General features: G+C 42.1%; 1 protein-coding gene across 10 annotated transcripts in view; it reads right to left on the bottom strand.

Annotated features, from left to right (window-relative positions):
- Nucleotides 1-16,740, bottom strand: part of ANKRD44 (ankyrin repeat domain 44) — a 356,403-nt gene that overhangs the window by 100,875 nt on the left and 238,788 nt on the right. For 6 of the 10 annotated variants that reach the window (XM_089330137.1, XM_089330138.1, XM_089330132.1 and 3 more), the window contains 5 exons: nt 8,942-9,024; nt 7,726-7,789; nt 5,478-5,546; nt 2,267-2,407; nt 803-883 (listed from right to left, as the gene is read on the bottom strand). In XM_089330137.1, the coding sequence (XP_089186263.1) occupies nt 803-883; nt 2,267-2,407; nt 5,478-5,546; nt 7,726-7,789; nt 8,942-9,008 (422 nt within the window). In that variant the 5' untranslated portion in view covers nt 9,009-9,024. Of the gene's footprint in view, nt 1-802; nt 887-2,266; nt 2,408-5,477; nt 5,547-7,725; nt 7,844-8,941; nt 9,025-16,740 lie in introns of all 10 variants that reach the window. The other 4 variants (XM_089330134.1, XM_089330136.1, XM_051849306.3 and 1 more) reach the window with 3 other exon arrangements.

The raw sequence follows: 16,740 nt of genomic DNA, 5'->3' as shown, positions 1-16,740 counted from the left end.
ACAAGTTAAGAACACTGTGCCCTGCAGACTCCTGGAGCACTGAACCAAACACACTGGGTCCCAACGGAAGGGGCACAGAGAGTGAGGACCACTTTGCTTGTTCATTTATGCAGCAAATAGTCACTGTATGTCAACTATGTGCCAGGCACTGCACTGGGCATGGAGAGCTGCTCACTGTGACTTGTGCAGGAAGGACTCTCAGAAGGCCAAGCGTTCCAGTGCCCACGTGTCAGCACCCCTGGGTGAGGGCAGGGATGCCAGCTCCGGTGACAGCAACAGCTAAGTCTCTGTCAGAAGCCAGGGAGAGGCAGGTGGGAGGATGTGGGCAGGGAGCAGGGCACTGTGGGTAAGCTGATGTGGGGTAGGGTGAGGGGAAAGTCAGACTGGTGGATTTCACACTAAAGTCTCAAGACCTCTTGTATCAGCTTTGCTACTCACATGTAGATCACAAAGAGCACAGCCTAAGGCCCGAGAGGAAGTTAATATGTCCCCTAAGGTGCAGGATGCTTGGCTGAATCAGAAATGATATTTGGGACAACTTGTCCTAAAAATGCTGACCAGGCACAGTGATGGTTGAAGCAAAGCTTACTATTTCAGAGAGTTTCCTGTGTGAAAACAGCATAACTGGAGGATGCATTAAAAGAACAACCTCTTCTCCACTAAAGGAAAGCCCACGTTATTTCCTCTTCACCCCAGATGAGAACCTGAGATGGGCAGGCAGGCACGCGTGGCCACCCGGAGAAGCAGAAGGGGACAAAGCCTCACGGGTGGCCCCTCGCTGTGAAGCTGAGCGGAAACTTACAGTGCGGCTTCCTTTTCCTTCAGCTCCCTGGCTCTTTCAAGTTCTTCTGAATTTTCATGAGCATTTCCTAAGATGGTCTTACTTCTCCGCATAAGGACAGAAAAATAATCGCAATTAGTTTTTTTTTTTTTAATGGCAACATTGTTAACAGCTTTGGTACAATTATATCTCAATGTTTTTTTACCCAAAAGAAATAAGCACCAGCGATTGTCACTGAGGATATACATGGTTCTCTCCTAGGTCATCCAGTACATTGATTCTTTCCCAAGGAATCCAATGGAGAACCTGACTTTCCTAAAACCTCTACCTAGGTGTCACTGGCTAAGACACCAATCAATTTGCCCACCCTTCCTAACCTCCCCAAGTGAAAAACAGGTGACTTAGCATAAACGTTTCTCCTACTACAATCCCTGCACTTTCTGGTCAGGTTGGCATCTCATTTATCTAAGAACCAGGCCCTAATCACCCTTCATCCACCAGAACAATTCCTCACCACCCAGGATTCCTCTGCCACTTCCTAACAGATGAGGTACCCTTGTTCCCTCTCCCCTTCAAGTGTCCCTACTCTTTCCCATGTGAACAGGATAAAGCCTGGCATACAGTGCATGCGCACTAAATGCTGAATTAATAAGTTGCATGGCTATGGAATCTTGAGTGCTACATCTGACTTTATTATACAGTAATTATACTATTCACATAACAAAATACTTACATAAATAAACCTAAATATCAAGAGAAAAACAGTGTTTTTTCAAATCATGGATTGTAACCTGTTACTGAACTGTGAAATCAATTTAGTGAGCTGCAGTCAGCAACTTTTTAACGAAACTGAAGAACAACATCAGAATCACATAAATAAACATATGGTTTTCTGCATTTTTTACTTCTGTTTTACACACACATACAATGTACATATAAGAATGCGTGAACCATGGGTCATCATCTAAGATGTCTGGAGCCACTGCTCTATAAGAGAAGCAGTTAGCATGACCCAGAATCAATTCCACAGCCCTGGGCAGCCAATAATTCAACAGTCCTCCAAAGAATGTCAGATTTCAAATTAAAATAAATAAATAAAAATTTTAAAAAGTATGTTTATAAAAGACCCTGCCTTCAGCCTTTGAGAATAATTTCATAAACTGAGGGGATAATGAAAATGATGGTGTATATCAAGATCAGTTACAGTGAATTTTGAGTGAACTGAAAACCTAGGCTTGACAGTTCCACTTGCATTCAACCCAAGCAATGGAGCCGCGAAGTTCTCGTTCAGCCGCATGCGGTAATCAAACGTGAAGCAAGCAGAATGGGAAAACCCAGGTTAGGGATGAAGCAGTTCTAACTCCTTTGGGTCTGAGTGAGAACCATTCTTCACTGGCAGTTTCTAGGACGCAGGATGAGAAAAACACAGCAAGCCCCGCCCCGCAGCCCTACCCACAGGGGAAGCATGAGCAAGACCGTGGTTACTTTCTATCCATGTCTGATGCCGCTGCATAGTGCAGAGCTGTCCGACCCCAGTCGTCTGTTTCATTAACGTTGGCCCCTGTGGTCACTAACGTCTCAATACAGTGGAAATGACAATTCGCAGCTGCATAGTGCAAAGGGGTCCTGAAAAACAAGCAGTAATTTATTACTTCACTCAGCTGGGAAAGCAGACCTGTCATCAGCATTAGCAGTGGCAGCGACACTCCTAGGGGCATGCAAAGCTCTTCAGGTTTGTATACCTTAAATAAAAGGTTTCTGGGGGAAAAAAAGAAGTTAAGTAGCTGTTTGGGATGTCTGCATCTCCTACTGGAGTGTCTGATTTGAGTCAATCCAACCTCCTGACAGTGTGCACCCTGGGAGATAGCAGATGATGGCTCAAGTGCCCGGGGCTTTGCCACCCTTGTGGGAAACTGGATATAGATCCTGGCTCCTGGCTTTAGCCTGGTCCAGTCTGGGCTGTTATGGGCATTTGGAGAGTAGACCAGTGGATGGAAGATACCTTTCTACATTTCTGTCTCTGTCTCCTGCACCTTTCAGATAAAATTAAAATTAATGGCCGGTGCCACGGCTCACTAGGCTTATCCTCCGCCTGTAGCACCGGCACCCCGGGTTCTAGTTCCGGTCGGGGAGCCGGGATTCTGTCCCGGTTGCTCCTCTTCCAGGCCAGCTCTCTGCTGTGGCCAGGAAGGCAGTGGAGGATGGCCCAAGTGCTTGGGCCCTGCACCTGCATTGGAGACCAGGAGAAGCACCTGGCTCCTGGCTTTGGATCAGCGTGGTGCGCCGACCGCAGCCACTGTTGGGGGGTGAACCAATGGTAAAGGAAGACCTTTCTCTCTGTCTCTCTGTCTCTCTGTCTCTCTCTCACTGTCCACACTGCCTGTTGAAAAAAAAAATTAAAATTAATAATCATTTTTTTTAAAAAAGCTCTTCAGTTCTCAGAATGTGTGGAGGTCAAGGGAGGCAGCTTTGATTATAAATTAGAACTGAAGCTACAAAGACCAGGCCAGCCACCTCAGATCTATCCTTCCTTTCCATTCTAGGGTCTGTCCTGCTCAGGTCTACATTCCTGCATTTTCGGACCACTGCAAGGCCAGCCCCATTAAGACTATCTTTAAGCTCTAATCAAGCTTCCATCTAATTTCCAGCTGGTATGGATAAAGACCTTGGTTTGTCCTGCGGTACAATAACTACATAAGACCATTCTGTTCTAAACTTTTGGTCCTCTTCACTGAAAAGAGGCTTCATTCCTGAGTCTGGAAATGAAGACCTTTCCAAGCTGGTCCCTCTCTCCTTTTACAGAATCAGTCAATCTCTGTGTCTGTCTGTCTGTCTCTGTCTCTCTGTCTCCCAGATATGTGCCCATTAGCGTATCCAAGCTGGAATGACTTGATGTTCTCCAGCTCATGCGCATGCTCCCCTCCACCTCTGCCTATATTGGTTTCTTCCTGAGAATGCCCTTTCTGGAACCACTTCCACCCAGCCGAAACCCCACTCATCCTTCACATTCCAAAACTCAGCTCTCTTTCTTTCTTTGTCTGGGTCTCTCTGGAGCTCTCGTCACATACTGCCTTGACTTCAGCTATCAGTGTATTTCTAGATTAGAGGGAAGAACAATACACAGAATCAGAAGACCCAGGTTCTAGTCTGGGCAGATTTGCAAGGTGGAACAAATCACTTCCTTTCTCTAGGCCTAGGCTTCCTCAGCCTTATTTCAATGAGCTTTGAGCAGCTGTCTCCTAAGATCCTTTCTAGATCTAAAATTCTATGTACATGTGAAAACCAATTAGCTTTCCTGGGCTTAGATTTTTCATGTATTAAAAAGGATAACAGGCATCCCCATTATTTCAAAAAGCTGCCCTGAGAAGCCAAGGAAGGCAATATTCAGAAGAGACAAACACTTTACAAAAAGCAAGACTGTCAAAATAGGAAACATTTTTTGTATGACTTATTTTTATTTCTCAATTATTCTGGTGTTAGTAACCAATATCCACAGAATAACAATCAAACAGAATACTAGAGAAGAAGGTAACCTTATTTCAAGCATTATTTATCAATTTTCATTTTGACTGCTTTACATTTTGTAGTCAACTTATAGGCTCTCCTACTAGTTTACTTTCTCCTCTTTTGTCCAAAAGAAGGAAATTATAAGGTTTTTAAATATTGGATTGTTTATGTTTTAATTTACTGGACTGAATATTAATAGATATCTACATGACAGGGCCCAAAGATGCAGGTAAAATGATACCACCCTTGTCCTTTGGAGGCCCACAGTGAAGAGGGGAGAGAGACAAGAAGACAGAGTCCTCAGAGACAGTGTGATGTGAGCTGCAGTCTTGGAGGATGTGGGATCTTGGGGGGCAGAGAAGAGGGGCACACACACGAGTGGCCAGGAGGTGTCACCCGACACAAATCGGGAAGATGCACAGATGTGGCCTTAGGGAGGTTGGGAAGAGAAAAAATTTGTAGCAACCCTAAAGAGTTAGGATGTATGTAGAAAGGAGGGATAGAGAGATAGCATGAAAAAAATAAATGCCGAATGATAGGGACAGGTTCTGAGAAACGTGTTGCTAGGTGGTGTTTTAATTGTGAAAATATCAAATGTACACAAATCTAGATGGTATAGCCTGCTACATACGTATAGTGTACAGGCCCATCATCATATATGCTGTTAATCATTGAACAAAACATCAATGAGTGGTATATAACTCGTGTGTGTGTGTGTGTGTGTGTGCGCGCGTGCGCATGCACACGTAAACCATATCCAGACAGCACCACAGCACAGCTGAGCTAAATAAAGGATCATGAAGGTAAATACGTTCTACGATCCATGATGGTGTATGTGTGTGTTTAACGTCTAAAATTTAACCCAAGGTTCTGGTTAGGAGGGCTGAAGTGTCCTACTCTGTGAAAAAGAGAATTTTATAAATGACACCCATGTAGGAGTTTTGTTTTTTAATTAAAAGAATAGAGACAAATGGCACATCTAAGTGGAGGCTCTGAGAGAAAATGTTTCCCTTGTGTCTTGTGCTTGCTTTATAGGCCTTTGCAAATTCAGGAAGAAATTTCCTTCTGAGAACAGAATCCCTCAGCCAGCTTCCCTGCTTCCAATTGCAACAACACATGATTTCTGAATGTACGACTCCCATCCGGAAATCACGGACGACGCTGGAAGCGCAAGTCCCAGCCTACATACCTGCCACACTTGTCCTTCTTCTGGAAATCTGCTCCACTGCTCTGCAAGAGTTTTATACATTCCACATTACTGGAAAGACAAGGAAAACCCCATTAAAATGGGACATCACGTTGACTGGGCTATCTTCAAAAAGGCTGCTTTCTGTAGGGTTGCAGGTAAGATCAAGTGACAACTCCAGGTTTAGAAGTCTGCTAAGAAAACATAACCTGAATACATCACAGTCATAGTATAAGGAGCTAAAAAGTTCCTTTCTCAAAGCTAATGACAATAAAGTAAAGAACTTTTAATTTCATGACTAAGAAATTTAATGATGGGGCTGGCACTGTGGTGTAGCAGGTAAAGCTGATACCAGCAAAGCTGGCATCCCATTTAGGAGCCAATTTGAGTCCTGCTTGCTCCACATCTAATCCAGCTCCCTGCTAATGTGCCTGGGAAAGCAGGGGAAGATGGTCCAAGTCCTTGGGACCCATGTGGGAGACTGGGAAGAAACTTCTGTCTTCTGGTTTTAGACTGTGCCAGCTCCAGCCATCGTGGCTATTTGGGGAGTGAACCAGTGGTTGGAAGATCTCTCTTTCTCTGTCCCCCCCGTCACCCCATAAACTCTGCCTTTCAAATAAATAAATCTTAAAAAAGAGAAATTTAATGAGTGTTACATGATTAAACCTTCAACGATGTTTTCATCATTTATTCTAAAATTCTTTTTCAAAACCATCAAGAAATAATCACTATGTATATAATAATTTATGTAACCTTTAAACAATGATCCAGAGTGGAAAAGAACTACCTTTGATCACTGCAGAAATAATTCATCATGATAATCACTTTCAACCTTGGTACTCCTTAAAGGAAAATAAAATTGCTACAGTTCCCTGTCTGTAAAATACAGATAAATAGACGTGCAGAACCAAGGCTGAAAATGACGTCATGGAGCATAGTGATCTTCCAAAGCTGCCTTGTCATTTGTAGAAACAATACATCATGTTTACTAGAGAGAAAAGGACCCGTTGAAATAAATTTGCCTCTTCAAGGACAAGTAACTAAATATTTATTTGAACAGGAGTTTCAGAAGAAAACCAGAGTGGTATGTTGCTACTTCCTGGATAGATCTGATATTTTTTAAAATGTGGGACTACATAGAGAAAACATCCTTCACTGTTCTAAACTTGGGATGCTGAGAAGTAGCCTAGAATTTATTTTTATTCCAATTTTAAATTTAAAAAATCTCATTAAGACGAAGCTTCCTACTCAACATTTATCCCTGTAGTCACCTTTCTCAGAGAATTATTGCTGTAAGAATTTTACTGACAAGTGTATGTTGGTGTAGCACGCCAGGTGACACAAAGTACCTGTCTATTTCTGAATGATGCCAATGCAGATCCAAGATGTGTGGCTCATGAAGCTCAGATATTTGGGGGGCTGGAGTGATGGAAAGGGTTTTACTCTCTAAAAAATTAAAAATTATGAATACAAAAGTAAGTATAAGACTTCAGCAGAGACCCATGTAAATAAGGGACCCTAAAGCCTCACAGTTAATCCACCTCTGTGGTGGTACTACAGCACTGCTGCTCCTTAAGGGTCAGGCAACTGGCTAAGGACCAATAACTCACTCCAACAAAATCATCCAAGAGACACCAATGGTCAATGTGTGACTATGCATCAATCATACACTGACCAGAGCTTTAATCTAATCATCGATAGCTGATGCAACATTTTCTTTATAACTAAGAAAAAATAAAGGAAAAAGAATGAGGCAAGGATTAAATCAGTTCATGCCTTTCCTTTGTTTTTTTTTTTTTTAACCTTTGTTCAGATTTAATTATTATAAAGATTCAAAAAATCAATTTTGAAACAAGGACAAACATCTTTATAAATGAACATGAACTAATTCAGTCTTGGATTCCCTTGATCATCATGTACCAACCAGCAGCAAAACAGGAAGAACAACAAATTTCAAATTGTTTTCATTTGGTTTATGGAGTCCAGTAGATACATATTCTGTAGACTGTAAGGGCGAGAGAAAAAGAAGAAAACAAAAGAAAAACTATTTGCTATATGAGGTGGGCTAACATATTTTCTTTGGAAGACCAAAATGCAATTATTCTGGAAATACAACATAGTGATATTTGATCTTTGGTAGAAATGATTCTTTCTGATTTTACTTAGGAAATTGTCTTTGGTTCACAGACAACGTAGGTCAATTAAGACATATTAGTAAGTCATGAAACAACTGAAATTGCCAGCTACTCACCCTCCTGCAGCAGCAGCATGAAGGCACGTTCTTCCAAATTTATCTGGGGTATCTATTTCAAAGCCTGCAGACAGCACGTGCTCATTACTAAACAAGGACACTATGCTATACTTTTGTCCTAGTTAAACCACAAGAAACATTGCAGAGACAGAAAAATCAGTTAGTAGAAAAACCAGAACGCAAGCAATTGTAGTCAGAAAGAGGTTGTCATGGAAACGAACGGAAACTGCTCAAGCTTGGCAATTTTATAGGAAGAACCATGAACTCAAGAAGGATTTATTTTCCTATTCAGCCCTGGATGAAGCACAAGCCCACTGTTCAATCCCGGGATAGAAATTTATGAAACCAATTTGAGATAAGTAGGGCAACAGGCAGGCAGAGAGAACACATGGAGACAACGTGGAAGGAAAAGGCATCACCCTAACATGCTGGGGTAGATATTTCCTTCAGTGTATCCCAATCTTCCAGCTGGTTTAAGATTTGGGAAACATGCTTTCATGCAGATTATTTTCAAGCATGCTAAGAGCAGGGACAGCAGAATCATCCCTAGGTAAAGTATCAAAGGGGGAAAAACAGCCTCTGGGCTACCTGACGAATTAATTAATAAATAATCTTTGCCTTACAGGCATCTATCACTTTGGAAAGCCCAAGGAACTTCTTAATATATATATGGAGGCTGAAAAAAGTGGTGATAAGAAAGAATAGCAAAGCCCTACACCAGAGAGAATCCCTTGGTCTCAAGGAATTCTTCACATTAAAAAAATAAATATTAAACCTAGTTGGACAGGCTCAGCCACAGTGAATTTTTTCCATGTCCAGGGAGAGAGAAAGTAACATGGCATTTTCTACCAGGAAAATGTAGAGGATTTGGCCTTTTCTCTTTGTTGAAAAATATTGTGGTAAGCCACCATTTAAAGCCTCAAAGATGACTGCTTTCAGGACTTAACTTCTCTAAGCCCTGGCCATCCCTACCTGTCTCACCCTGGATCCCCCAAGATTTAACTTGAAAATCAGACAAGATTCTGAAATCCAAACGGCTTCAACCCAAGGATGGCGGGCAGCTATCACAGGCAGTTAGCTGTGGGACACGCCCCATGCCGCCCCGTCAGACAGTAACACAGAGCAGAGGCAGCCACTCGCTCCGACCGGACACCTGCAGCCATGTGACTCATGGACAGGACACACTAAGCCTCATCCCCGGAACAGACGTACTTACCTGACGATAACAACTTCCTGCAGCAGTCAGAGTGAGCATTTAGGGCAGCTAAATGTAAAGGGAACATGCTATGGATTCCACATCTGGGGATGAAAAACAAAACAAAACCAGAGTAGCTCACGGTAACAGATCTCAGGATACATACAAGAGGACAATTGCCTTTCTAGAAGTTCTCTGATGAAAATGAAGGATACCCCACATAGGGACTCTTGGCTGAAATGATTTTGTAATTCTTCCAGTCAATAAACAATAATGCAATCATTTTCAACCTTAAAATAAAATCTTAGAGCTAAATCAGAATTAAAAGGCATAACCCTAGGCATGTATTTTTTTAAAGAAAAATCTATTTCACATAACCAGGACTCTTTAAAATTTATTCCCCTCTATTTTACTTTGTTTATCAACTGTGCATCTCATTCATTCATGCAGTCACTTATTCACGCATCTAGGCAACACTTTCTAACCAGACTCTATGCTAAGCCCCAGAAATTCCCATGCTGAGCACGACAAACTGTCATATTGGAAAAGCAACCGGTTTCATTCCTTGATTTGATAAACAAATACTTAAAATGGGCCTACTATGTGCCAAGCACTTTACTAAGACTTAACAATGGTTATATTTTTTAAAATAAAATTTTGGATGAGAATAAAAATTGTTAGGGATGGATTGTAGCACAATGGGCTAAGCTGCCACTGTGACACCAGCATCACATATGAGTGCCAGTTTGATTCCTGGCTGCTCTATTTCAGATCCAGCTCCCTGCTAATGCACCTGGGAAAGCAGCAGCAAATGGCCCAAGTACTTGAGTTCCTGCTGCGCATGAGGGAGACATGGATGGAGTTCTGGACTTGTAGCTTCAAGATGGACCAGCCCCAGCTATGTTGGCCATTTGGGGGAGTGAACCAGTAGATGGAAGATCTCTCTTTCCCTCTCTCTCTGTCTCTCCCTCTGTCTTTCAAATAAATAAATCTTCAAAAAAAAAAAAAAAAAAAAGAAAACCTAACATTTACCTTTTGCAGGTGAGATGTCATCTTCCTAATAGACTTTTATGTTGCACATTAACACACATTACAACACCAGTCACAAAAACACAGGTAGAAGTAATAAACATTACTTTGCATACATTTTATAAACCTAGAATAGCATATGTCCCTAACAGTATTATGGGAAGAATCTAGAGGAGGACATCTTGAGCCGACCCCACCCCCAACCACAATGCAGTCTCAGGGGACAGGCAGTCTTCTGATGGCAGCACTTTCGGCCTTCAGAGAGAAACCCTCCTTGTTTCCCCATCCCTCTCCTGGAACAAGGACCCAAGAGCGTGTGCAGAATTTATGTTCATAACAAACAGCATCATTGAGTGATTCCTGTATGTGTCTAACCATTTAGAATGTTAGTGATCATTTCTGATAACATCACATTGGAATCAAATAATACAGCTCAGATTCCAAAAATCCTCTCTGCGTAACACAAACAAGTATGGGACTCCAGTTATACTCTGCAGCATTAACTGCCTAAGCTTCTTCTCTGGCACAAAGTGGCCTGTTTCAGATTCCATGCTTCATAAAGAAACGTATATGATTTGAATTCACGGGATACATGAAATGTGTAAACTATCTCAGAAGTGATTATGCTGAATACGTGAATGTGAATGTGTGGATGTTTATACATAGTCACATATTTCCTGGTGTTCATGTTTTTGTAAAATCCAAGTTGGTCAGCGATCAGCCACCACTCTCTTTCCATAAGTTCTTTGTGTTTATTGGTGGTTTTGTTCAGCCTTCCCTCTGTTGGTTTTCTTGCCCTATATGGAGATTTCCCTCGCAGTGTATATAATAGCTAGCATCCATCAAGAGATGCAATTTGCCCGTCTTCCGGGCAGTGTCGTGTGGAGAACTGCTTGTAATTGCCTCTCTCATCATTTACAAAAAAAAAATCTGAAAAGCAATTACATCAGTGACGACCTTGACACTCATGAAAGGAAGAGGGGGCCGGGGGCTGGGAGAGAAGCTGTTCTATTTATACTATTAGTCATATTGTTCCCTCTTGATGTGAAAGAAATATGCTATTTAAAAAAAAATGTATCAAAACTCCTATGTGCACTTTTAAGCTATTGTGATTTTATCTAACCATTTTAAATACATATATACACACATATATGTGTGTCTCTATACATACAACATCTATTTTATAAGGATACATAAAATATGTTCTATGTAAAATAATGCAAGCAAATTAATTAGAGAAAATAGCATCAAACTCTATATGAAAACAACTGAAAAAAAACAAAATGTGTGATAGGATAACTGTAATAATACTGTAACACATGTATCCCAATAATGTATTCACTGTCAATACTTCTAATCAACCTTACCATTAACACCCCCATTTTTAGATAATTCAACACAATTTACATGAACTAATTATTTCATTTTTTCACTGCTAATTATAAACCACAGAAGAGAGAACTCTTCTAATTCACAATGTCTAATAAAATTGCTTGATATATTTTTAATTCCATGGTCAATGAAAGGTTATCATCTCAGTGTGGATTCTGAAAGTGCACTCCTGTAAAATCAAGGACTATTGGTCTTTGAACTTGAGTATGATACTCTATGGTTCAAACAGTAAAAATAAATATCAAGTCAGAATTGAAAAGAAAAGCAGAATCCAGAATCTTGGAATCATTACAGGAATGATTTGTGCATTTCAAAAAATTACTCTTACGGCCGGCGCTGCGGCTCACTAGGCTAATCCTCCGCCTAGCGGCGCCGGCACACCGGGTTCTAGTCCCGGTCGGGGCGCCGGATTCTGTCCCGGTTGCCCCTCTTCCAGGCCAGCTCTCTGCTGTGGCCAGGGAGTGCAGTGGAGGATGGCCCAGGTGCCTGGGCCCTGCACCCCATGGGAGACCAGGAAAAGCACCTGGCTCCTGGCTCCTGCCATCGGATCAGCGTGGTGCGCCGGCCGCAGCGCGCTGGCCGCGGCAGCCATTGGAGAGTGAACCAATGGCAAAGGAAGACCTTTCTCTCTGTCTCTCTCTCTCACTGTCCACTCTGCCTGTCAAAAAAAAAAAAAAATTACTCTTACTATTTTTTATTGTTATGAAATAAGACTGCTTAGAAAGAAAGGATTACGCCTTTAGCAGGAAAGTTACGAATTGGCTGGCTGAATCGAAGAAGAGCATCATTCTTATTTCATCAGATATACAGCAAGGAAGATAAGAATAAAGATGCCAAGTAACCTCAAGCTAACAACATATAAATAACAGGAAGAAGAGCAATTCCAGTTAGACTGTCACATTTCTTTGACCAGTCATTAGCTTAATGGAACACATTCGTATTAGCTGTTGCTAATTCAGCTGTTAGCTGGCATCGCCTACCCAGTTATTGCAGAATAAATGTCTGAAAGACTGCCCTTGTGAGCTACCGGAGGTGAAGAGAGGGTCTTTGCATCACTGCACTATCAGTTCTTTCAGGCTTTCCCCTGGCATCTGGAAGACATGGCCACCCTTTCCTATACCCAGTCTTTTCTAGAGCTTTCCCTTCGGGCTGTGTGGTAAGGACACTGTGATTAAGATAATGGGGTCAGAGACATTGGGACCCAGTCGTACTTTTCCCACCTGCTAGCTATTTGATCTTTGGCAAGTACATAATGGTTCCCTCCTCTAGAAAATAAAGGTAATTTTAGTGTACATATCAGAGAGCAACTGTGAGGTCTCATTGAGATAATGGATGCAAAGTGCTAAACAGTGCACATGGCACTTGGTAAGCTTTTACCATACATGTTAGTGTCATTATTATTAGCCTTGCAATTATTATTAGTTTAGTAAGCATCAATCTGTGAGTTTTTGATGTTATAATTAGATTATGCTTCCTTAAAATCAGGAATGTGGGGGCAGCGCTGTGGCATAGCGGGTTAAGCCACCGCCTGCAGTGCCTGCATCCCATGTAGCCACCAGTTCTAGTCCTGGCTGCTCCACTTCTGATCCAGCTCTCTGCTATGGCCTGGGAAAGCAGTAGAAGATGGCCCAAGTCCTTGGGCTTCTGCACCCACGTGGGAGACTCAGAAGAAACTCCTGGCTCCTAGCTTTGTATTGGCACAGCTCCGGCCACTGCAGCCAATTGGGGAGTGAACCAACAGATGGAAGACCTCTCTCTCTGCCTCTCCTCTCTATGTAACTCCGACTTTCAAACAAATAAATTAATCTTTTTAAAAAAAAATCAGGAATGAAATTTCTTAAACACCAAAAATGAGTTGTGATCAGCTAGCATTTCTTTATTTTCCCATGTCCTTTACAGTAATAGCTTTCTCATAACTCTCCAAGGGTCGTGGACTAGTTTAGTTATGCCTCCTGAATAGGAAAGACAAAAACATTTCTATAATTTAGAATGGAATGATTTTTATGATTCTTATCTGAATTATTAGCCCAAATTAAAAAACCCATTTCTTAAAGATTTTTGTCTATGCCATTTGTTACATACCCCTAAGTTACAGGCATTTGTGTACAACTGACAACCATGAGACCAGATCCGTGCTATCTGCAACTCACAAACATTTCCAGTGGTTTCTTTTGAATCAAGTTCAAATACTGCAAGGCAGTTTGAAAGGCTCCTTCCAGTTCTGGCCGTTGCCTAATGAGCGTATACTGTAGCAATGCTCAACTTCGCCCCAGGCTCTGTCCTGCCCCTAGGCTTTCGTACATGCAATCTCTGCACCTGCCCCTCTCTTATCCTTCTCCCCTGCTGCCCAAAACAGTTCTTGACTCAGTCAGTGCATTCCTTGCTGTCACTGGAAATACCTTTGAGCTCTCAAGAGTTCTCTGTGAAAATTTTTCAACTCTCTTTGCTTTTCAATGATATGATACCCTAAAATAATCGGTATGAAGGTATATTTTGGATTATCAGAATGAGCCTTTACACCCCTTAAGCCCCTGCCAAATTTTAGTAGCCTTGTTTGTATTCGGGTTCACAATATTGCTCGTGTAGTACTGGAATAGGCCAACAGGAAAAGAAGAAAGATGGACTTAATAGAGAAATGATAGGTATGAGCCTGGAGAAGGCCAATGATGATGCAGTATGAAGTAGTTTGTATGGAGTAGTTTGAATGAGGTCTCTGCACTGTGTCAAGTCCACTGCCCTACCTCTCTGTGGAGCCATGCAGAACCTGCTTTCTCGTGTTTTACATTGAACTCTACAGACAGCACTTTCACTGACAGGACCATAATCTTATGCAAATGGAGAACTACCTTGGGCAAATTATGAAATGTACATCATCCGTTATGTAGAGGGCAGCAAGCCACCTGCTCAAGAGCTGGGGCTCAGACGTGGGAAGTCTCACTTGCGCCCCTCACTAGTTCTGTGGCCCCAGGCAGGCAGCTGACCTTTCTGTGCCTCATTGATTCATCTGTAAGACAGGGATATCACAGTCCTTACCCTGTTGGGTTGCTGTGAAAGTTAAATGCAACCCTTCAGAGCAGTGCCTAGCACAGGTATGCATTCATGAGTATTGGCTACTACTGTTAAACTGCAGTTTACGTAAACATTGTTGGTTTCTGTTTGCATGTACTTTTTAAAATGTACTGATACGTTACTGTTAAAATCATAAAAAGTTTATAAACCTGGGCCTATGTTTATATATATTCAAGGAATAATATAATAAAAATAAATCTATAACGAGGATGCATGACTCTCAGAACTATGACCTAACTAACTGCCACTCGCTCTTTGGTCTTGGTTAACCATGGCTTCTTTTAGGTCTTCCCTGGCCTTGCCGGAAGAGTTCAATATCCCAGACATGTTTCATCATATCCCATAGCACCCAGAAATTGCTCTGGTATCACATTAGCATACAGAATTGTAACTGCTTATTTAATTCTGGCCCTCAGTAGGTTATAAATTCCCTGCAGGCAGGGACCTGGACTACCCCAGAACCTGGCACCCTGGGTGACATTTTACAGGCCCTTGATAAATATTTAACAAGTGCATGAATGTCAGAGCCTGTTATCTGCATAACTAGAATATTTCTAACGCTGTTGCAGTTGAGGCAGGGAAAAAAAAACTGTGTGCATAATTGGTAAGGTAGAAAGTAGATGAAAATCCTAAAGACAAATATCACAAACCTAACAAAGAAAAATCAAAGTGCTCTCAACTTAAGTTCAGAGAAGCAGAAAGAATAACAGAGAACATCCTCCTCATCAAAAACTCTCAATAACATTCAAAGAAATTCATGAGAAAGTAACGACAAAGCTTGTCATGTGGAGATTTTTAAAAACATTTGGTCATAATGTTTATTAATAAAGATGGGTTATTTTAATAAATGTCATGTGTTTACTTAGAGAAGGAAAGGTCCAATTTTATCCTTTTTAATAAGTTATGCTATTTAAACCTATAAGGAACCCAGAGAACAGCAATTTCCTGCAGGGCTTTTAGAAAATTTAATCTCTCTAATTCTGGTATTTCCCCCTCATGTGGTTTCCCTCCTCCCATATACACACACCCACGCAACCACAGTCACTGCAGGTGGCAGATCTTATCCCCAGATACGCTGTGACAAAAGGAAGCCCATGTGGCTTATTAAGCCTGAAACAATGATTGCTTCATCCGGATCCCTGGGCTGCAGCACCGCCAACAGAAAGAAGGGTGACTGGAACAACGAAGCCATTTCTAAGGCATATTTGCTACATGGTGTGTTTGCATAAGTTAAAATCAAAACAACTACAAGGGAATAAACTCTATACTTAATGAATTAAATGGGGCATAAGGGGAGGACTTTTTAACTGTTGGGCTCAGTTTATATTTTTACCCCTAAAATGGACTCAAGTCTGGAAGAAAATCAGAAATTTGTAGTTGTTTGACTAAAATCCCCTCTAGTAATTTAGAGTTAAAATAAAATATGACTGAAAATATCATAGGGCTGGCGCCGTGGCTCACTTGGTTAATCCTCCACCTGCGGCGTCGGCATCTCATATGGGCACTGGGTTCTAATCCCGGCTGCTCCTCTTCCAGTCCAGCTCTGTGCTGTGGCCCAGGAAGGCAGTAGAGGATGGCCCAAGTGCTTGGGCCCCTGCACCCATGTCAGAGACCAGGAAGAAGCACCTGACTCCTGGCTTCTGATCAGCGTAGCTCCGGCCATAGCGGCCATTTGGGGGGTGAACCAACGGAAGGAAGACCTTTCTCTCTGTCTCTTTCACTGTCTAACTCTATCTGTCAAATAAAAAACAAAAGTATCACTGAAACACAAGACAGGTAAAGTCGGCTTGTGCCTGGATATTTTACCTCTGCTCAGCTAACACTGAGCATTTTCCACCTCTGGCTTTGGGCAGCTCCAGCAGGGTGGACCTCCAGAACCTGGGGCAATCCTGCAGAGTCTGAGGCTAGACCCTTCCCACGAAACTGAGCTGCTTCTTTTAACTTACACAGCCCAATGAGGGAGGTCTTTCGGCTCGAAGCAGATTCTTGTCTCTCCTGAGAAGACACACACAACTGCTAGTACTATTTGTCAGCAGCACCCTCCTCTGCCAGCCCTCGGCCTCAGCCTCATCTTTTCTTTCCTGGACGTTTGCAAGAGGCTGCCAGGAATTTCCAGCCTGGACAGTCGCCAGCATGTCTGGATGGCTCTCAGAGCAATCTTTCTACACACAAATAGGATCATTAGACGCAACCTATCCCAAACCCACTAACAATTCTTTAATAGCTTCCGAGTGCCTCAGAATGGAATCCATTCCTTGGCAGGACATTTAAGGTCCCTGGAAATGCGTCTCTTCCTGCCTTTCCACCTCATTTCTTTTCACTCCCCCATC

This window comes from Oryctolagus cuniculus, chromosome 3, assembly GCF_051225735.1.
Source record: "Oryctolagus cuniculus isolate XC-2025 breed Fujian yellow rabbit chromosome 3, ASM5122573v1, whole genome shotgun sequence".
Lineage (NCBI taxonomy): Eukaryota > Metazoa > Chordata > Mammalia > Lagomorpha > Leporidae > Oryctolagus > Oryctolagus cuniculus.
This window is presented reverse-complemented; position numbering and strand designations above follow the sequence as displayed.